At 37.2% G+C, this 23447-nt stretch overlaps 1 protein-coding gene across 1 annotated transcript; it reads right to left on the bottom strand.

The window, feature by feature from the left end:
• Positions 1 to 369: 369 nt before the first annotated feature.
• ccdc141 (coiled-coil domain containing 141) lies at positions 370 to 22204 on the bottom strand. Its single transcript, XM_057336161.1, has 25 exons — positions 21852 to 22204; positions 19908 to 20030; positions 18845 to 19036; positions 16807 to 16915; positions 15666 to 15919; positions 14545 to 14664; positions 13979 to 14173; positions 13316 to 13488; positions 13020 to 13155; positions 12018 to 12137; positions 11709 to 11900; positions 11447 to 11626; positions 11167 to 11346; positions 10766 to 10891; positions 10499 to 10687; positions 9798 to 9959; positions 9405 to 9554; positions 6267 to 6407; positions 5889 to 6086; positions 5473 to 5656; positions 5260 to 5372; positions 5058 to 5120; positions 4592 to 4984; positions 2644 to 3455; positions 370 to 2222 (listed from the first exon to the last, which is right to left on the bottom strand). The coding sequence occupies exons 1-25, from the start codon at positions 21951 to 21953 to the stop codon at positions 1949 to 1951; spliced, it is 4881 nt and encodes a 1626-aa protein (XP_057192144.1). The 5' UTR covers positions 21954 to 22204; the 3' UTR covers positions 370 to 1948.
• Positions 22205 to 23447: the final 1243 nt, after the last annotated feature.

Below are 23447 nucleotides of genomic sequence, written 5' to 3'. Positions count from 1 at the left end.
AATATGCTGATGACATCATCCCCACTGCAACAATCCCCACTCGCTACCTTCCCAGTTTTATGCTAACTGCACATTAGACACGAAGAGTTTTGACCATCACAAATATTGAACACCAACTGACATTTTAAACTGATCTCAAAAGTTGTGGGTGCTTCTCATTTTCATCAAGATAAATACTGTAAGTCAATGTTCTACAATGAATGTGACTGAAAATTATGAAGAATAAAGAATAATTTGGTTCTATACATAATGAAATACATGTAAAAGCAAAGAGAAAAATCCTGTTTAAAACAGTATTTTAAACACACACATATTTTGAAAATAAATCATTTTATTGTCAAATGTTCAACATTTTGTTAGTTTGGAAGTGTAACTTTATGGCTGCATAAACAATTAATTATGTGCATGGTGTAAGACAAAACCATTCATTCAGATCCATTACTACTAATAATATATGTACTCGGACAAAGCATAGACTAATTCAATGCATGTTCAATTTGGTTCATGCTAACAAATATTAGTGTTTCAGTGTTATTGTCAAAATAAAAATATATTGCCTAGTTGACGCATGCCTTGACATTTTTAATTTAAAGGGATAGTTCGCCCCAATCATCACTTACACACCCTCAGGTTGTTCCAAACCCGTATAAATGTCTTTGTTCTGCAGAACATAAAAGGAAGATATTTGGAAGAATGTCATTAGGGAAAATAAATACTATGGGAGTCGATGGGGGATGAGATCTGTTTGGTTACTAACATTGGAACAACTTGACGGTGAGTAAATTTCATTTTTGGGTGAACTAACCTTTTAAAGGGATACTTCACCCAAAAATGAAAATTCCGTCAAAGGGATAATTCATCCAAAAAGGTGATATTTGGAAGAATGCTTATAACCAGACAGATTTTGCCCCCCATTGACTACCATAGTATAGGAAAATATACAATAGTAGTCAAAAGTGCCCCAGAACTGTTTGCTGTCCTACATTCTTCAAAATGTCTTCTTTTGTGTTCAACAGAACAAAAATAATGATAAAGTATTTTTTCCTACTATGGGAGTCAATGGGGGGTAAAATCTGTCTGGTTATAAGCATTCTTCCAAATATCTTTCTCCGTGTTCATCAGAACAAAGAAATTCATACAAATTTGGAACAGCTCGAAGGTGAGTAAATGATGACAGAATTTTCCTTTTTGGGTGAACTATCCCTTTAACATCTAGATGAATGAATTAGACAAAAGTCTTGTTATGAATAGTTAACATTTTTATTTCTTTTGCCCTTACTATACAGTACATGGTCCAGCCAAATTCATTTTAAAGGACATTTTCCATTATAGTCTCTCAATTATTAAGAGCTCACAAATGCAGCCTGCATAATGAAAAAGAGGAAAATTGTGCTTAAAAGATTTTTAGCTTTTCATACTGCAATACATAACAACAAAAAGAACTTCATGTCAAATACCCATGTGCTATTACCTATTTGCTAGGGGTTTGTATCATAATACTGTAGCACCTTTTCCACCATCGGGCCGAAGAGTTCCTGTTGCAAAATTTGTTTCAGCAGTTGCAACTGTAATGTATTACCATTACATTCTACAACGTAGACCCTTTTTATCAGTCATCTACCTAAATATTAGCGAACTTAGGCCCCTATTAAGAAAGAATCACTTTGGCAACTGATACGTGACCACCACATTATATATCACGAATCACCACTTTACAACATGCGTTTTACCAGCACATGGTTAGCAAACTGTACCAACGAGTCCAGGTAGGCCTACAGATGGAAATGCACCTGAAACCTTTGCTCGCCCAACTCAGAACCATTCAACCCAATAGCGAAAAAGTGAACAGTTAATCATGCAAACCAGTGGTTAAGTGACATGTGGAAATTGGCCGGTGAAGAATTCACACCCGTGTGCTTTTCCTCATGTACGTTAATGACCGTGTCCGTTATAACAGAAGCAGGTAGAGCAGCCACAAGAAGAAACACAGAGTGCCAAAGCAGGTGTGCCAGTCCAGTTTGAGAACGTCAAAGTCAGGGCTGTTGTTACCTTTGACCTGTAGCATTGAGCTGGAGGTGATAGTACCGGCCGAGTTAGAGGCAGTGACCGTGTACTGCCCAGAGTCTGTCACAGCAGTGCTCTGAATGAACAAAGCATGCTTGCCTTCTTTATGGGAGAGTTCTATGTGCTCATCATTGGCCAGTGTGTGTCCATTCTTGAACCTGAAGCAAAGAGTGAATTGTTATGTCGCACACTCACACCACGGCAAAAAAATACATATTAATTCACACTCAATGAAGGAAAAAATTAGGTGTCATCTTATAGAGGTTAAAAACAAGGTGGAATTAACTTTGGAACGTATGAGTTCAAATGTTAGTATAATGGAATTTATGCATGGAACAACATTCATGTTTCCGATGTTATAGTATTTCAAGTGTTTCAGATCAAAATGAATAGGAAAGAAGGAAAGTTTTCTCAACAAACCTGTTTCATGCAAAATATGTGAAAATGTGTTACTGTTTGTATAATCTTTCCAAATCTGATTAGAGGATAAACCGTTTACACAGAGCATGTATTCTGATTTAACAGTATTCAGCATTGAATGTAATCATTCATGGATCAAGCTTGTTGTAAGCTACCCACCATGTTAATGTAGGCTCAGGGAATCCAGTGACTTCCACTTCCAGGGTCACCGGAGATCCCTCCATAACTGTGGTATTAGACAATGTTTTGGAGAAGTTAGGACCCGAGCCAGCTGCCAGGTTACCCATAACCTTTTTGGAAGATGCCCGCCTGATCTCCTCTCGGATGGCTGTGGGCTTGCAAACATCTGAGTCCGGTTCTGCGGTTAATGGGTTAGCATGCGTGTTATTGGACCGAGTACTGGAATCATGCACACACTGCTGTGTTTCTGTACGACTCTCATGCACAGAATACAGAGTTTCGTGGCATTCAGTAACGCTGCTTGGTGGGTTGGCAAATTTGCTCTTTAATATGCTGGTGAGGGTGTTGGACACGAGACTAGGAGCGGGAACTGTAAGAGGGCTTTGAATGAAAGATGACGATTCTGCTCTGAACCTGGCACCCGAACCCGTGGTGGGAGAAGGGTAGCTCTCGGTCTGACTAGGCATCCACTCTCGCTTCTGGTGGACGGCGTCGCCGTGCTGGGTGTGGGACTGGTGGTTGTACTGGTTTACGCGAAGGCTGTGAGAGCTCACGCAGTAGCCGTCGTCCAGGTCATTTTCAGACTGAACGATGTTGGATTCGGGGGTCTCGGATAACGGAGGCAGGGAGATGTCGTCTGGGGAGGTGCATTCGTATTCGTCGTTGGAGAGCGATTCCTCCGTGAGAAGTTCAGGGTGGAAGTCACCTTCAGGCACGCTTCCTGCTGGAGCTGCTGATTCTGGTGTTCCATGTAAAAGAAATTCCTCCTCTAAAGAGTGACGACATGCGGTCTATAGAGATAAAACATACACAACCAAGGAGAAAACAGAAATATTCTTACCAATTTGTATAGATATTGCTTTGTATTATAGCAAAATCATAAAACATTTTCTATACATTGTTTTATTACCAAAGCTAATGGAATACAATGATTGACAAAAAATGAGTCATTTTATGTGACGCATTCAATAATACAACATCATTTTTTAAATGAGATATTCCTTATTATCCAAACTCTTTACATTTTTTACATTACTTTTCCATCAATCGGTGGAAATTTACAACACTACACGTGTGCCGTGTAACACAACATTACAACATTACTGTCAATAAGATATTTATAGAATTAAATAAATCTTTTACATTTAAAACATGCGGGCCCAACATGGTGGTTCAGAGGATGAGGATTAAATCCTGTTGCTTGTTCTGTAAAATGTGACAAACTTTCAACAAAATATTTATAAAAAAACATTACAGCCCAGAAAATATATTTTCTAGATAGCAATCAAAATGTTTGAATATTACTTTTCTGCACAGTTGCATTTGAATTTATATGAAGCAGTTTAATTATTTTATTAAAATATTTTTTCAATTGTTATATTTTTAAGAGTTTTTGGGGGGATAAAAGTTGTCAAATTTAGTATTAAGAGGACATTTTCAACCTGTTATTGTAATATAATTCAGTACCATTATAATAGTATACCGTGATGAAAGTTCCTGCACTTTTGGTACGTCGCATGGCTAATTTAAACAAAATGTATCTGTAACCACTTTAGTTCACCCCGAAATGAAAATTCTGTCATCATTTACTCATTCTCTTGTCATTTTAAACCTGTATGACTTTCTTTTGCAAAACTATTGTATGGACAGAAAACCAATGCAAGTCAATGAGCACCAGCAGTTTTCTGTTACCAACATTCTTCATAATATCTGAACTATCCCTTAGTGTGAAATCTGTGAAAATCCTTAAAAAAGTATAGTGAAATGACTGATGGGGAAATGAGGGGTAAGAGACATCTGAATTTCCAGAGAGACCAAGTTCTGTTGAAAAGGCTGCAGTTTGATAGAATTACTCCTACGACAGCTAAAGCCCTGATAGCCGACCCTCTGGCAGAGGAGAACTGTTTCTCTGTACCCTGAAGCATACCTTCTGAATGTCTCTGATGCCGGGTCGTGATCGGCCTGGATCTCGTGGAGGCGGTGGGGGTGGTGGAGGTGGGGTTTGCTGCAGCATGCAGCTCCTCTTATCTCTCTCTGCGGGGGAATGGCTCACCGTGTGCGTGTGAGAGAAGGTGGTGTGCATTTCCTCTCTCCTCTCTACAGTAGATTTGCATGTGATGGTCTCCACCTTGCTCGTCTTGGAAAACGCCTCTTGAGTTTTAACTCTGCTCTCTGTCACTTTTTGATGCTCTGGATGATGTTTGTCAGGCAAATCTTGGCTTCTTGTCTTGCGAAGCTGAGGTTTCTTGTTGATGGGTATCTCTTTAGTACAGTGGGGACCTGTCATCTCAGGTGTATGACCACTTTCCTTTTGCTCAGGCTGTAAAACAAAGTAAGCGTTAATAAAACGAAATGCTTGCAATTGCAAGTTAAAACACTTTTTTTATTCTTACAGTATCAATAGTGTCCCGTTTGTTGTTGTCTTCAGGTGTCGGAGGTTGTTTCAGCATTTCTAACTGTGGAAACAGTACATAGGAAATACATTTTGTGTCATGAAAATACTCAATTGCACCAAATTGTTGGTGATATTAAATGTTTTGGAGATAAACAAGTGTGTCCAAACTGCTTCTATGTGTTCAGTGTTTTCATTTTCACCTGTAGTTTGGCCTCAAGGTCCAGCAGTCCATTTGAGAGCTCTTTTATCGATTCCACAATTTCATGGTGCTTGTTGACGGTTCTCTCCTTATATTTTTTCCCTTCTTCAGCGCCTTTATTAAACAAAAAACGTCCGTCACATTTTCTGAGGGTGAAGGGTGGTTAACAATACAACAACAGATATTTCAGAATGAATTCTGATCTCTTTCTCACCATGTAACCGTACCGCCAGCTCTGTGATCTGATTCATTCTCTCCTCTTGCTGTGGTATCGTGGGCCACATAAACTTTTCAAACTGTTTGTAGAGACTGCTGACTGCTTCTTTAGTCTCACACTGGGACGAATATTTCCCCACACGTACGATAGTGGAGCTTGCTTCATCACACCAAAAGTTGTACTGCATTCAAAATGAAAAGTGAGAGGAGAGATTTTATTTTTTAGCCAGTTCACGAAAAGAAACAATATTGATAGTCCGATTTCAAATTTCGTCTATTATTTTAAATTACATTACATTTGCTTAAACTTTTTAGAATAATAAAGACAAAACGTTTTCCAACCAACTGGAAATAAGCAAGATGAACATGTTACTTTTCTTATTATCTCATTAGATGTTTTTGGTACATCCTCACCTCCTCTAAAGCTTGCTGGAGTTTGACATTCATCTCCAGGTTTTGTTTGTATTCCTCCACCGTCCTGTCAAAGTCGCCCACCTGTCTCCGCAGCTCATTTGAGGCATCTTCAATCTCTCTGAGACTGTTGCCAATTAAATGCTTCTCAGAGCCGCCAGAGACCTTCTGAGTAAACATGTGTAGCTTCTTCTTTAAAACCTGGAACAGGAAGAAATTTGAATACTCAAAATGATTATTATACATTTGTAAATTTTAGGACTAGAATACATTTTTTAACTATTACAGAAGAGTTTAAGTCTGCTGAGACAGTACATCTGTATGATTTAAACACTCCAGAGTGATGGATTAAAAAAACACAATAAAAAACGACACCATTACCTGTAGCTTTTCTATGTATATCTCAATTTGCTGGATCTGATTTTTCACAGCCTTTAGGTTCCTCGATTTCTCATTTTTCTTCATGTAGTTGAATTTTAAATTGTTGAATTTCTTCTTGAGATCTTTAAAGGACTCTCTCAGCTAAATATAAGCAAGAAAATAGGCTGTTGTTATAAAAATGATGCATATGAAATGAAGCCAAATTCACTGCATGGTTTAATAGATACTGTAGATAGATTACTCAAATGTTGGTCTAAACTTCAAACAAAGCAATCATATGACTGATGATACCACGCAATTTCTTTACCATTATGGGTTATTTTTGTGGTCACTATGTATATACTACAGTATTTTGAAAAGAAATGCATGAAGATTTTTCATCATTCTTACACAAACTGTCAATATCTCACAGAGAGGGGGTTCAGCTGAGTCCTGGGGGATTCTTTTAGAAGCATTAATGATTGGACCAGTGTATGATTTATAATGCAGATCCATTTCTGTCCAGCCCGTTGAGCTTTTGCAAAAGTGTTAGGTCTCGTAATGACAGGCTCAAGTTTCATCCTAAAGACAGCTGCTGCCCTGCTATATGAACCGGTTATATAGCTCTCTCTCGTCGTAACTGCCCTACTTGTTTTTCCAACAAAGGGCTGTAGAGGGAGCTTCTGCACTCTAGAGAGAAATATGGGCCCATTGAGGCCCAACTTACTGTTGCCTGGTCTGACAAGTACCTTCATGCCAACATTGACTGAAAACATAAACTGTATATTTTATTTATTTAATGGACACATTTATTTTGTAATGCCAGAGGAGGATAAACTAGCCCAGAAAAGTATGGTTTCTGTAACCTTTTCCGCTTAATTTATTTTCATGTAGGGGCCAAGCCCAAATTTGCCACTGTATTTTGGAAATAAGTGCGAAAGCACAAACCCCATAACCCGAATTTCTGAGTAAATTAATTGGCAAAACAAGCCCAAGTCTCTCAGGCATTACAACACAGTGTTTGAATTTCACAAGGCTTAATGTGAGAATCTAAACAACTTAGTCAAATTGCCCTTTCTTAACATTTACCGTTGGCTTACTGCAGCTTTGGCTCAAAGCCTTGTGACCGAGGATAAGAATAATCAAGGAAATTTCACAATATAACAAACTTCAACTTAGCATTTAGTCTTAGTCGTTTTTACTTTTAATTAAAATTGTAAAAACTCAAAATATAATATTAAACACAAGCCGACGTGGCTAAAGTGGAATCCATATCCATACGGTAGCTTTTTTAAGCGGTAGACAGCAATGAATTTGAGAATGGGTGGTGAGAGAAATGGAGTCACCCCTGCAGATGAACAGCAGCAACTGTCCAAGCAAAAATGTCAGATTGTTTACTCATGCATATTTATGACTGGGCGGAGCTTAGAGTGGTATGACAACATGGTGACTCACATACACATTACATTAGACATAATGTTGAGTCATGCCCTATTTAAATGAAATATAAATCATGTCTTCCTAGCAAATATATGTTCTAAAAAACAACTGTCATTAAGACTATGTTCAAACACCAACACAAAACCCATCCCATAATGTTTCATTTAAACTTCAAAAATAGCTTTAAAACTCAAAACTTAAAACTCAAAAGTCATTCAACAGAGACTCGACTTTCTTTCTTCTGCAGAACACAAAAGAAGAAATTTGGAAGAAAGTTGGTAACCGATGAAGTAAAAATGACAAAAAACGTATTCAAAAAATTATCATACTGTATAAAACTACGACATTGACAGATTCACTTGTACAGACAGCGTACTGAGTTTAAGAACAGCTACTTTTAGAAATTTCCTTTCCTTGCTTTATTTCAAGCCACACAGAAGTAATGCATGAAAATAGCATGGCATCTCGTGACATGACTTGAATATTCATTTAAGAAGCTTTCGATTCTTTATCTACTGGAGAAATAAATAGAAATGTAACTTATAGAGCATTGGTTTTACTCATACAACAGCATGAGCTTCATGTGTTCAATGCTATCTTCGTTGGTATTGGTATATAGATCAATCTCTGACTATCCACAGCATTTAAAGTGATAGTTCACCGAAAAATAATCAATTCTGTCATCATTTACCATTCACCCCCTTGTCATTTCAAACCTGTATGACTTTCTTACTTCCGTAGAACACAAAAGAAGATATTTCGAAGAATGTTGTCATACAGGTTTGAAATGACAAGAGGGTGAGTAAATGATGACAGAATTTTCATTTTTGGGTGAACTATCTCTTTACTGCAGTTTACAAAACGTACTACTCATCGGTCCGATGAGATTTGTCCACTAGAGGGAGTCAGAGATTACTTATTTTTTTAAACGCTGTCAGAACATTCTGATTTTTATTATTTATTCATTTATTTATTTAAAAAAAATAGGGCCTTTCACCAAACTAACAAACCATGAATAAAAAGTATCTGTTAAGGATATCATGATACTATATATCTCTTGGTTACCAAATAACTATGTAAGAGATCTGATTTCCCTATAAAGGCCTGCTGTGTAAAGCCGGGGATTGAGTGGCGTGGGCAGTAAATATGTGATATGGGTGGAATTCTCAGTCTTATCAGAACTGATGAGAACAAATGGCGGAATCCCTCACCGCAGGCAGAGATAAACCTTGTCAACAGACTAAATTTAACAACGGCAGACATGCCATAAATACCGCAGAAACAATAAGAGCGAACCAAAAAAGCCAAACATGTGTTACTGAGCCCTTGATCAGCAGGAAAATTAGTTCAGGTAGAACAGACTTCAGGATTGAACTAACATATTTGATTAAATAATTCAAAGGAATTGAATAAAACCATCAGTTTAAAGCATATAATATATGTTATAAATTTTATATTAAAACTACTCTGTAAAATAAGATAATTTATTGAAACCAAGTTGTAGAAACAAATATGCAAAATGTTCATGTTAAATTGAGAAAAAATCCTGGAAAAATGTACAGAAAAGAATGATCACCATTTTAAACCAGAAGATAAACTGGAGCATCACATTGACAAGTAAACATCATTCAGGGGATCTATTTCAGGGTCTTTCCGAGCTGGGATTCATCAGATTAGAAATTGATTTTCGTAATCGTGACTGACACAGACATTACTCACCTCACTGATCTCTTCCTTACAGAGACAGTAGTGGACGTTGCTCATTAAACTCTCTTCACACTTGTTAGCTTCAGCGATCCAGTTGGTGCGTCCTCTCTCCAACTTTTCCAGCTTCTCATGTAACCGCTGCACTGACAACACCAGCTGGCGCTTAAAGCGGGTTAGATAACGTCATTTTATCATATGGCATATTTATCATATGGCAACAAGTATATTAGTATTTTATTATACAGCTTTATATACGTATATAAATATTTCAGTAATAAATGATATATAAATATTAGGCTCTTGTGGCAAAATGTTAAATGGAGAACACAATAGGGAAAGATAAAAAACACCACAAGGTAAATGAAACAAAAATTCTATACATTAAGTAAATGGCACAGTTCGCACCGACTGCTGTACAGTGTTGGTGATGTCAGCACCCAGCGAGAGAGCGAGCTTGTACAGATGGTGAACGTGCTTCTGTCTCTCCTGATGCTGGGTCAGCTGTGTTCTGGCCTGACTGGTGTCATTAAACACAGCCACCGGTTCTGCCTTTAAAACGGTATCAAGCTGGGAAAAAAACATTAAAACTTTATAATAATTATATATTATAATATTTTTTCTTTTTTTCCATATTAAAGGGATAGTTCACCCAAAGACGAAAATTCGGTCATCATTTACTCATCCTCAGATTGTTCCAAACCTGATAAATTTCTTTGTTCTGCTGAACACAAAGGAACATATTTGCATCCCCCATTGACTCCAACAGTATTCATTTTCCCTACTATGGCAGTAAATGGGGGATGAGATCTGTTTAGTTACCGACGTTCTTCCAAATATCTTCCTTTGTGTTCAGCAGAACAAAGAAAATGATACAGGTTAGGAACAACCTGAGAGTGAGTAAATGATGACCGAATTTTCTTTTTTGTGTGAACTGTCCCTTTATTTTTTTGACTTTGGTTTGTATTATTTCGTATTTAATTACTTTTATTTTATTCTCAAATTGCAGAAAACAGAATAAGGTGTTGTGTATAGCAATTCTAATTTTAAAATGCATTGCAATACTCCAATATTGCTTTTTACGGATTCTGATGAAATTTGCACTTTACCTCTAGATAAAGCTGATGGAATTTGACAGCCATGCTGAGAACGGTTTCATACTCTCTCATCATATCTCTGACACGCTGATTCAGCTGAAGAAGCTCAGAAACTCTCTCATTCTTCTCTTTCACCGGTATTCCTTTTAATGCCAGCAGCTCTGAAGTCTTCACTAGGAATTCCACTTCTGCATTTAGTCGCTAGAAGATTTTCAAAAGTGACATTACTTATAGATACAAATAGAAGATTACAAAGAGAGCAGAAAATGTTTCTTATACCAGGAACTCTGGCTTAGCAGTGTTGAAGCTTTCTTGTATTTTGGAGACAGTCTGAGCATCACCCCCCAAATCAACTTTTGATGCCGGAGCAAAAATCTCCTCCATTGCTTTTAAATCATGAAGAACCTGCAGGAAATCAACAAACAAACCACATCAAACAAAGGTCGATACAGTATATTTCTTTGATGAACAAAATCAGATATGCTTCAATAATAAATGAAATCAATATGGACCAACATTTAGTATTGTCTCTTAAACCTTGTAACATAAAACAAAAAGAAAGACCTTACATTTCAATGAAATTCTTTTCGATGTATTTTTAGTCAATCACACACAGATACACTAATATCTTGGAAAATACTAGAAATGTGCATTAGTAAAATACAGGTGTATTAAGTTACCTTTTTGACCTGATCCTTGAATTTTTTCCACTGCTTCTTCACCGATTTTATCTGACTATACTGAAGTTGCCAAGATGTCCACAGGTCAGCTAACTCAGATTTTTTCTTGCTCAGTGTCTCCATATGTTTCTCGACAACATTCCCTGCTGCTTTAACATTTAGATTCAGATTGCCTCTGACCTGCAAATGACAATATTAGGTTGCAAACCCGGTTCCTCCACAGGTTTCCAAACATTATCAGTAGTTTTGTTGCATTTTTATACCCTCCAAAGTGTCCTACCATGTTGGAGGAGTTGATGAAATTGTTGCCCAGATCCTGCATTGTAAAAAACCTCTGGAGCAGAGTCTGCCACTTAACATCCAACACTTCCTTCATGGATGCCCCTGTGCCTTCATTTTCCTCCTCTTGTTCTGGCTTGTTCTTGTAACATTCCTGCAATGTTCTTATCTGCTCCTCGACCTGTGACATCGCACAAAATATCCTCATTGGAGTAATGAAACACAATGTCCACAAACAGAGAATAAATGACATTGTTTCATACCTCATCAGCAGAGCGCAAGAAGTCCACATAGGGTCTGAGACTCTCCACGTGTGTTGAAATGTTTCTGACCAGCGTTTTCATCTCCTCAGCCAGAAGCGAGGCTTTGTTGGACAACTCGACTGTCTCCGAGGATTCCAGCTCCCGTAGCTCTTTTATCAAACCGGCTGTAGCCTCAGATTCTCTCATGACATCCTGCTAAACAAAAGTATAATAAACATATAAACAAGTATGATAAATACCATGATTTGCTTGAAATTCAACTGTATCAGATTGCAGAGGGAGTGTGGATTAGTACGATCATTGCATCACCTGAGACTGTGAGAGGAGCTCAACGTGTTTGTTAAGTGTATCCTCAGCCATGGTTAAGGTTGAACCAGGTTCTGTACTAGCTGAGAGAACACCGTGGCTTTTCTTTATCCAGCTGGAAACCTGCAGGTTGAGACGTTTCAGATAAATCCCTGATCAAATCAAATGGTTTAAAATAGTAAGGCTAAGCACATAATACCTTATTGTAAGTCACTGTGTTTTAACCTTCACAAAAATTAACAATTTAGAAAGCATCATTGTTCGCTTTCTACTTTATCTAAAGTAAGATCATAGTAACTAAAAATTGATGATATTTCTTGTAGAATTGTCAGTAACCAAAAAAACAAGGTTACTACAGTTTTACTACAGTATAGTAAAACTGTGGTTAAGGGAGCAGCAGTTGTATTGTAATTGGGCATATTTACCTACAATACCATTCAAAAAAATTTTAACGCTTTACTGAAAGATTTCTCATGTTTTTAAAATTCTTTTAACCTGAAGGCACATTTAGGGGCAATTCACATTTCGCATCTAAAACCGCATTCTGAAAAGTTGAAATATTTTTATCTCGATGCCTAGAAAAACGGGGGCGTCGCACCTCATGGGCATCGCGACCGCGTCGCTCTCTATTTGAGCGTGCCTGCCGCGTGTCTACATTTAAAATTACGCGAAATGTGAATTGCCCCTTAAATATTTGAAATTAATATTAGTAATAGTAATTTCTTTCATTGGGATTTTTTATTTAAACATGTTATTGTAATGCTCCTTGTGTACGATAATAAAATTGGAAAACATTATGATTCTTGAGCGTGAAAATAATGAAATATATGACTTGAACCAAGTAACGAAAAAACAGCCCGTGTAAGACCTCAAGAGGTTGGCTAGTAAAATGCTAAGCGCAAAGAGTAACTACTTTGAATATAACATCATTCCGTAATTCCTGTAGGTATAATTGCATTACTTCATTCTTCAAATGTGATAAATAAAAATCACTTTTTTATATACCTTATCTACAAGATCTTCACATGAGGACACCACCTGCTGTCTTCTGTCTGTTAGCTTTAGGTGTGCGTGGCACTCATGATTCAGCACCTCCACTCTCTCTTTGATGTATCCCAGCATCCTGTGCAGCCCTCCAACACTAACAAACACACAAACAAACTCACACACACACTCTATATACTACATGTCTGATACTAAACAGAACATCAAAATCCTTTTATCACTCCACAGAACCTAGAATCTGGAGTGATAAGGGTTATTTTTAAACACACTGCCAGATCTGTTTTTTGTCTTCTCACCTTTGTGGATTGAGCTTCTGTAGTAACAGATGTCCTCTCTGAAGTGCCTCTGCGGACGCTTCTTTTATATTGCGTGAAAACTCTTCGTGTTTCTTAGCTAGCTCTGGTAATGGCAGAGATTTGGTCTTCAACTCCTTAAGGGCAGCCTCTATGCCTCCAAGCACCTCAAATGCCTGAAAATAAAACATAATTCAGTCATAAAGTACTGTGTATTCCTGTTAGTCTTCTTTTTAAACTCATGACAATAAAGGAATCTTTTTTTCAGAGTTTACTCACCCTCGTGTCATTCCAAACCAAAATAAGATATTTTGAAGAATGTTGGTAACCAAATAACCTTGGCCCCCATTGACTTCCATTGTATGGACACAAAACCACTGAAACATTTCTCAAAATATCTTCTTTTGTGTTCCACAGAACAAAGAGTCATATACAGGTTCATAAAGGATGACAGAATTTTCATTTTTGAGTGAACTATCCCTTTAAAAGTCACATTCATAATAAGCACCATATAAATGTCCACTAGGAGGCAGTGCGTTCAACAAATATGACATCCACACATGAGTGCGGTCTGAAGATAAGAGAACTGCTTTGAGGGCTCAAGTAGCTCAGTTATTCAAACCCACAGTTTAATAACCGCATGTGAAGTGCAACTGCATTACATACTTTATTAGCACTCCTGTAAAAAGCATTGCTGTCCTGCAGATGAGACAGGCGAGTCATCATCAGATTGGAGAACTGCTCATGTGTGGCTTTGAGTTTCTCTCTCTTCTCAGACAAGCGCTGAAGGTCCGAGCAATCATTTGTGGAGAGCATTTCAGACGCTTGTTGTAGTAACCTTTCCACCAGCACACTCCAATCCTGGAGATACAAAACACAATTCCGAATAAGCTTCAATGGAGTTAATAAAGGATTGTTGGGGTCAAACATCTGAAGGGACAGTTCATCCAAAATTAAAATCTTTCAAAATTGAAATCACCCTCATATCGTTCTAAATCTAAACCCATATGACACAAAAGAAAATATTTTAAAGAACATTGGTAACCAAACAACATTGACCCCCATGACTTCCACTGTATGGACACAAAATCACTGAGACATTTCTAAAAGTTATTTTTGTGCTTCACAGAAGAAAGAGTCATATACAGGTTTTGAACGACATGAGGGTGATTCAATTACAAAACATTTGGGGGGGCTGAAATAGCCCTTTAAATCAAGCAATCATACAGTACCTTGGTTTTCCGTTCCATCTTTTTGTGTTCCTGAAGCAAGTCCTCATTTTCAGACAGGGATGAACCAAGCTGATTGTTTTCCAAGAATAAAGTCCGATTTTCCTTAAACCATCGTGTTACCTGTTTAAAAGTCAAGTCACCCTTTTTTATAAAGTGCTATAATTTAGATTGTATAAAAGCAGCTTTAGTTAATAAATACTGTGGAGTTCAAAAGTCTGAGGCATTTTTATATGTATAAATAATAAAATAAAAATAAATACATATAAACGTATACCGATTTAAAGTCATGTACAAATGTATTTCAGCAATTATATATTTTTTATAGTATAAAAAAGTTGCTTTTCACAAAAATAAAGAAAAGCTTAAGGCAAGCTAATGTTTATTATGTAAATCATTGCTGAATCATTGTCCTTGGGAGCAGTAAGTGCTTAGCTCGTATCAAAAGCAAGTACAGTATGTGACCTCTCAGCATGCAGAGTATGTCGGGCAGTTATTTTAGCGCAACATTTTTATAAAGACTGCCGGTCATCAAAATGTCCCCTTTACAATTCAAAAAGTGAACCCTTTACAATTCAAGAGTCTGTAAAATAATACATATACAAATGAGGATTTCCACTCTGTATATTATCCTATTTCATCACCAAGATGTGCAAGACATTTGTAGACTACCGTGAAGTACTTGGAACAGAACCCATATTGGGATTTTCTTTTTGGAGAAGGTCCAGACACATCACTGCTGTTATTTTGTTCTCTCATCACATCTTTCACCTGTTTTCAGTGACGATAAACTTCACTTTGCTAAATCTTTAGAGATAAACGAAAGAGCTTTTTATAGATTCTTCTGTTACTTGTTACAGTACAACTTTGTCCAACAAACTCACATCTCAAGAATCAGTGCAAAAAGACCATTGACATCGTAAAGGCTATGCATCGAAAACAGCTAAGGATAATAATAATCATGCATTTTATTTTCCTTGCTGTCTATTTATAACTGGATCACAAAGAAAAAGGTCAATAATTGTGACATGACTACTCTTTTTAAATGAGAGACAATACATCCAGTAAAGATGACTTGGCAGTCTATTATAATAAAACATACATTTTTCATCAAGGTGACTTACTTCCTCTTCCTTTTGCTCCCATTGGCAAATCTGATGTACCATTTCCAGCTCATGTTGTTGTCGTCTCATGCGAAGGTCCACTTGCCTGCGTCTGTCCTGCAGAATCTCCATTAAACCTTCAACCTTTCCAAAGCTGTTCCAGGCCCCTTGAGAAGCCCTGCCATACCGCAGGGCCTGTTCCGACTGAAAGTCCTTCAGAAATTCCAGCAGCTCACGACTTTTATTCAGTACCAACATTGACTTCTCCAACATCCCTGGTGACAAAGCTCACATCTCAAAAAATGCTGGTGTTTTTATTGTTCATTGCGGGTAACGTATAACTAAAAAAAAGACTACAATATATTATTATGGGATATTCAAAATAGTCATGATGTAAATCTGAGAATAATCCCTTTTAATAAAGTTATCAGCACGGCGCCAAGCACAGTACCAGCAGTGTCAGTCTGATGCTGATATCCATGCCTCACATAATTACATGAAAGATGTTTTAATTTGTCAAGTGTGCTCAAAGGTAACTTCAGATCTGTCAATATTTTTTATAACATTTTATCGGTTTGTGTGAACAGTACCTTGAATGCACTAAAAGTCCCAGTGAAATTAAAAACGAGAATTCTTATTTTTTCATGAAATATTGCAGCGTTTATAGTAAATAGCTTATCAATGTGGGTCATTTTCTTTTTAAAATTCATGTACCCTCATAATCTTCAGTTAAAATCTGAAAATGCACTTCCGCCCTGAAATGACTATCTCAAATGACGTAAATTAGACGGCTTGGCCGGAGCATCCGTTAACTCCTCCCCTTCAACTGTCTGTCTGCTGCAAGCATTACAAATTTGAACAGCTGTTTTTACACATCCAATCAATTCGCAGTGAAACACGCAAGCCACACCCGCTAATTTTCTCCTTTGAAATTCCTTTTCACTCGGAAACGAGTCCGAATACTGAAGTAAAAACTATTGCAATTTCCGGTTCACGGTTCCGGTTAATTGTTTAGTAACAAAAACATTCCCATTCACATATTCCTGTCCGTTTTAAGAGTCTATTTCCCATTGTTTTTATGTTATTTTCTGTAAAGCTGCTTTGCAACAATACACCTTGTGTGAAGTGCTTTAGAAATAAAACTACAAACAGAAATTCTTACCTCTTCTTATAGTACTTTGTCCCTGAATCATTTCACTCATGTTGTCTGCAGAAGTCAGATCAGGATCAACATTCTGAAAGTCCTCAGCTTCATCAATCTTGATGGCAAACTGTAAATTGAAAAAGTTAATAGTGTATATATTATATGTGTTGGGGCTCAATTATTATCATATGACAATAGTTGAGTTTCATTCTTTCAACATCTGCTCAGAAACAGTGTTTGTCCTCTACATGACCACCTGCTGGTGAATGACAGCTTTTATTACATGTTACACAAAAGATAGCGGCAACCTTCAACGGATGAATGCAGATGATTCTGCGGACATCATCATAACAGTCATTTAACAGGAAGGATGTCTATTGAAATGTCACTAGCAAAACAAATATGTGACCCTGCATGTGAAAACCAAGCTGAAGTCATATTTTTGGTGATTTAAACTTTTCTACATAAAATCATCATACATAACGTAAAGAGCATTATGTGAAAATATTTAATATTTACATATTTAATATTGACTGAGTGTCAAAGATTGAAATCACAGTGAAATTAATAACCAATCATACTTGATGCTCATTATCTCAAAATTAGATTGTGATACTTTCACAGACACAGTCACCTATTCTGTAAAGGGACAGTTCACCCAAAAATGAAAATTCTGTCTTCATTTACTCATCCTCGAGTTGTTCCAAATCTGTATGAATGTCTTTGTTCGGATTAACACAGAGAAAGATATTTGGAAGAATGCTTGTAACCAAACAGTTCTTGGACACCATTGACTGCCACAGCCGGAAAAATTGCTTTATACATTTCTTTGTTCTGTTGAACACAAAATAAGTTATCTTGAAGAATGTAGGACAGCAAACAGTTCTGGGGCACTATTGACTACCGTTGTAATTTTTCCTACTATGGTAGTCAATGGTGGCCAAGAACCGTTTGGAACATTCTTCCAAATATCTTTCAGTATCCATTATCTTTTGGTTACAAGAACTCTTCTAAATATCTTCCAAATATCTTTCACTGTGTTCATCAGAACAAAGAAATGTACACAGATTTGGAACAACTCAAGTAAATGATGACAATTTTTATTTTGGGGTGAACTGTCCCTTAACATGCTCAACATGTGTTCTTATTTTCCCAAACTTGCATACAACGCTGGTGATGAATCAGCACCTTCTTTCTTTTGTTTCTAGCTGAAATGAGTCGCTGATATCAATAAGTAATTTAAGAGATTCAACCCTCGGATCAGCGGAAACAGCTGTTAGCTAAATAAACTGAACAAGTAACACAACATTGTGTATTGTATGTTTAGTCAGTATAAAATAGCACTTTGTTTTCCCACTTTAAAGCTGTGAAAACAAAAAAACATCCATTGTATTTCTAAACAAATACATTCTAGTGTAGTGCAATAAGCTTAGATCACAGTGTCCTGTGGCACATTTAACCATCTGAGACTTGTTTATATTATATATTGTTTAGAGCACTCAAACTTTTTTGTTGTAAGGCCCCCTTTGTGTTAAGTGCATCGCTTTGCGGCCCCCCATATAAAGACGTATAATCTTAAACTTAGAATTTTAATTAAACCAAAAACATTCAGTTATACAATGCTGGAACCTCAATTCTTTTGGTTGGTGGTGTCATTTTTCTGATGTTTGATTGCATAAAATCTATGATAAATTTCTATATTTCATAAAATGCCACAAAATCTGTGGCCCCCCTGGATCCATCTTGGGGCCCCCCAGGGGGCCACGGCCCCCAGTTTGAGAACCACTGGTTTAGAGAAACCTGGTGGTGTTTGTTCATAACAGTACTGAATGTTGTGTTTCGGGCTAAAGTTTGTAAAAAGTTGCACTATTGCAATACTAGGTTTTCCAAATTTCACCATCGTTTGGATTTTTGTTTTTGAGACATCCCAGCAAGCCAAAAAAGCTCAAATTTAGGAAGCTGAAGCTAGAAAGCTTCATGATGCTTGCGTATTCTTCCCCCTCTCTGACTCCTCTGCAAGCTGAAAATGCAAATCAATGCATCTCTTCTCCGTTACCTCCAGAGCACATTCGAAGAAATGACATGCCAAAATCAGGAGAGATCTCCTCTTCTCCAGATGGTTCACCAGCGTCTTCCAAGCCTCGCTGAGAGAGACAGCCATAGCCTCATACACCAGCGCCTCTCCGGGCTTCTCCTTCGCTTTTTTATCAGCCTCTTCCAGCAGAGCCCAAACACCCCCTTCATTTCTCTGACAAACAAAAGAAACGTTGACAAGTGTTATGATCTGAAAAACACAGTTCTCAAATATATTTGTACACAACCTTTCCTTTCATCTGTAAACTAGTCTTGGAAAAATTGAGAGCTGCCATGCCGACTGGAAATATCTGCTTGGCAGATGCATATAACTGGGTGAGCTCTCCTTGTAAGATTGAAAAACATTCCCTTGTGTGGCATTTACTAAACATAAAGCCAGGTATTTGGATCTGGAATCATTAAAGTGTACAAAATGTCCCATTATACTATGCAACATCTGTTGAGAATTATTTCTCTTCGTCTACGAACCATAACATCATTGATTCTAACTCTTCAAATCTAAATAACATTCATCATGATTCCAATCATCCCATTAACAATCACATTTCAAGGCTCAAGTGAAACCTTGTAGTTGTGATTCCTAAACAGCCATTAAAGTTCAGGAGCTATAATGAGACCTGAAACAGTGACAACCAAACCATCTCTACGAGAAGACAGTTGTACTTACTGTAAGCTACAGAAAGACTCTTGAATAATAGAAATACACAATACAGAAAACTATCCAGATAAAGGATATGTACAATGCACATTTTAGCATTTGTCAGGTGCTTTCGTCTAACAATATATTTGAAATGTTCTCTGGGAATTGAAACCATGACATTGTGGTTGATACTTGACAGGTTCACACTGCAGTAAAAGATAAAAGAAGATATTATAAAGAAAGTTGGTAACCGAACAATGGCGGTACCCATTGACTTGCATTGGTTTTGTGGCCATACAATAGAAGTGAATGGGTACCGCCATTGTTCGGTTACCAACTTTCTTCAAAATATCTAAACAAAAGAACAAAGCTCTAGAGAGTTTACCTTCAGTTTTGTTAAAAGCTGCTCGTGTTCCTGTAAAAGCTTTTTGGTCTCATCCTGGTTGTTTCCGATCTCCAGGAGGTTTGGTTGTGCTTCAGTTAGCTGTAGCTGCACCAGTTCTCCACACTTTAATAAAAACCAAAGACGTGTTAACATACATTGATGCATGTGCACCCCTGCAGCCACGTGGTCTCAAGTGCCTTTCACAGAATGTAAACAACACTAGGAAGAAGATCTTTTCTGAAGGCCTTCTACTGGACACTGACCAAAAAGCATTTCGATTTCAAGGCAAAGCACCCTAGTGAATTCCCAACAGATCTATAGCTCTAATGCACACGCTGGCATGCGATTAGTGCTGATCCCAAAATCGTATCGCAATTTGCAAGAACTAGACGAGCCATTCTGAGATTGAATGCAATGTTAAGAGCTACAACAGCTGTCGCAGCACGTCCCGTTTGATAAACAAATGCAAAAAATACAGTTTAAAGTATGCGGACTGATTGCTATCTGTTTATTTCCGCCGTATATTTTAAGATCGTGAATAGCGTTTATTATACAGGCATGTGATGCCCAGATACCAACATGCCATAACCTCTTGTGTATGAAGAAACAGCCTTTGTAAATGAGCAGTTTGCTCAGAAATAAGCATTCTGAAATCACACACAGGCTCTAACCCATATGCTGCTTGGATTTTAGTGGAACATTGAAGAAGAAACACGTATAAAAATGTCTTTTTTTCCATAAAACAGGTAATAGGCTTCCAAGTTTCCAGCAGGAAACTACAGGAACACAACAGTCTTTGTTTTACAAGCAATAATAGCAAGACTAAAAGCTAGACAGGAGAATGATAAGATCCACAGAATAATCATGAATAGGCCATCAGGAGATGTCAGGACATCAGCAGTGTTTTACTCACGGCTTCTTGACTTCCACTAAGTCTCTACACCTCGGGCCTTGTTGAAAATTCACATTCCGTTGAACTTTATAATGGAAAAAACAAAAATGTTTTATTGATAGGGCAAGCCAAGAGCGTGTTGAATAAGCAGGGCTGCGAGTTCTGACATCACTCATCAGGACAAATCCAAACCCACTCACTGTGTCCTTCCATGAATATGAAATAAGGTTTACACTCTTAAAATAAAGGTGCTTTCAAGGTTCCTCACAGCGATGCCATAGAAGAACCATTTTTGGTTCCACAAAGAACCATTCGATCAATGGTTCTTTAAAGAACCATCTCTTTCTAACTTTTTTATATTCTAAAGAACTTTTCTTGCAACAAAGAAAGTCCTTCAGATGTTAAAGGTTCTTTGTGAAACCATTTAGGCAAAAAAGTTTTTTCTATGGCATCATGAAGCACCTTTGTTTTTAATTATTTTAAGAGTGTAAGCATTTAAAGACACATTTATACCACAGTAATGTAATGCAACTCAACTACTAACTCACTATAAGCTTAAAGGAATAGTTCAGCCGAAAAAAACAATTCTGTAATTTATTCAGGAACACAAAAGACGATATTTTGAGAAATGGACAAGTGGTTTTGTGTCCATACAATGCAAGTCAACGGGGTCCAGTGTTGTTTTATTACCAACATTCTTCAAAATATCTGGAAGAAAATCATACAGGTTTGAATGACACAATGGTGAATCACTTTTGGGTGAACTATCCCTTTAAATAGATCGGTGTTCAAAAGTCTGAAAACATGACACATTTTGAACTTATTTTCAATTCAAATGCTTAAGACTATGGACAACGAAAAGTCTCGACTTTAATAACTTAAAAAAAAAATTTTTTTCAAAAGATTCTGCACTATTCACCGGCCATGTTTACAGTTTATAAAATATTTTCTAAACATTCTTTAACCCGATGATCTATGTTCTCCCAGCATGTCTTAAGACAAACTTGTGGAGTTCATGTCATGTTTGAATAAAGTAGAACAATTCAAAGTACCTTGAGCACCGATACAACAATCTGTGAAGCTCCAGCCTGTACAGCCACAGTGCTGATTGTTGTTGTGGACGGTTGACCTCCAGCATCACCTTCACCGGACATTGTGGACACTTTCCCCCGAGTCCACGTGTCCGATATTTAGAAAGGTCAGAATAAAGCTCAGGACACACCGTTTCTCTCTGACCCAGCAGATGGTTTAAATCAAACAAACTGCAGTTGAATGCTTCGTTTAAAGTGACAGCGTCTACATCCACATCAAAGATCCAAACTCCTCACAGCCTCTCATGAAACTTCTTTCAGCATTTGGGCTCTCGCAGACTCCACGGGCTTGAATCAAGTTTATGGCGCAAACACAGTCGACTATGTTGACAGGGCAGAGTGAGGCAGGTTAAAAATAGAAATATCCACTAGGTTTATCACACTGTGCTGAGAGCAGTTCGACACACCCCCTGTTTAGCGGCTTGCGTGTGTTGCTCTCTGCCCTCCACATCTTTTTTTTTCCACTCAATTTTGTCATCGAGCACAATTTCATCTGGAACTGTCATTCCCAGCATTCCCTCAAAGACATCTTTCCGTCAATACTCATGTTTGAAATGTCATTAGAAGAGGATGAGCATGTTGTGTCCTTGTCTGCTTATTTTAAACCACCAGTGCCAGAAAGCCACATTACATTCCTTCCTATTAAATATAATGGCTTCAAAATTATTCAAACAACTAGAGCTTTGCATTTATATTCAAATGCATTACATTGATTTACTGTACTGCACATTGCAAAAGCAACTTAAAAAATGTTTAAAAGTCACAGAGGTTTATGATATGGTGTATTACAAGTCAAAGATCAATGGATGGGCAAAGCCCAGACAAGCGTTCTGATCGTCAGAAGTGACAGTTCTCTACACCCTTAAATCCAAACATTTACAAAGATATTCATTTAAAATAGAATAATGGAACTAAAATCTTAAACAAGTCTATCTGGCATTGTAAAATAAGAACTTTAGAGGTACACCCAGCAATTGTGAATAGACATGAAAAATTCAATATGTGCACTGTAAACCCCAAGAAAAATGTGAAAAAATGATTGCATTGTACTGGTCATCGAGGGCTTTTCAATAACACAGTTGTAGATTTTATACAAAAACCTTTTTGCCTAGGCTTATGACATTTACCATGGTTTAACTATAGCAACCTTTGTTATTGGGTTTTATTTGTACCATAATAAAATTAATAATCAATTATAAAAATAATACAATACATTTTATATTGTCTAACTGTGTGTGTTTAACCACGATATTTGTAAGTAAACTATGATTATATAAATGTTAATCAGTCCACCAAAAGTTAATGGTTACTTCACTTTTACTACAGTAAAACCATGGTTATTTTTTAAGGGTATTTTTGCAGTTTACAAATCACATGCTTGTCACAACAAAGTGTTCATACATTAACATAAATCATGGAAACAGGCATCCAGACACTTCTTGTAAATCTGTTTTTCAAAAGGTGCCGTTCATTTCCTCAGGGGTAAAACAGTGGAAAGAATTACTGAGTGAATATTTCAATCATTGTCAAACCAAATACTCAGTGTTAGAATAATGT

The sequence above is a fragment of the Triplophysa rosa genome, linkage group LG6 (genome assembly GCF_024868665.1).
Source record: "Triplophysa rosa linkage group LG6, Trosa_1v2, whole genome shotgun sequence".
Taxonomy (NCBI): Eukaryota; Metazoa; Chordata; class Actinopteri; order Cypriniformes; family Nemacheilidae; genus Triplophysa; species Triplophysa rosa.
Note: the sequence above shows the minus strand (reverse complement) of the source record. Positions and strands in the feature narration are given on the sequence as shown.

Excerpts from the sequence above, each read along its gene's own strand:
- ccdc141 (XM_057336161.1), bottom strand. The coding sequence starts at position 21,953 with ATGTCCGGTGAAGGTGATGCTGGAGGTCAACCGTCCACAACAACAATC. Across the intron at positions 10,892-11,166 it reads TCAAGGATCAGGTCAAAAAG|GTTCTTCATGATTTAAAAGC; the intron begins GTAACTTAATAC and ends GATTTCCTGCAG. Across the intron at positions 5,373-5,472 it reads GCTGGCGGTACGGTTACATG|GCGCTGAAGAAGGGAAAAAA; the intron begins GTGAGAAAGAGA and ends TGTTTAATAAAG.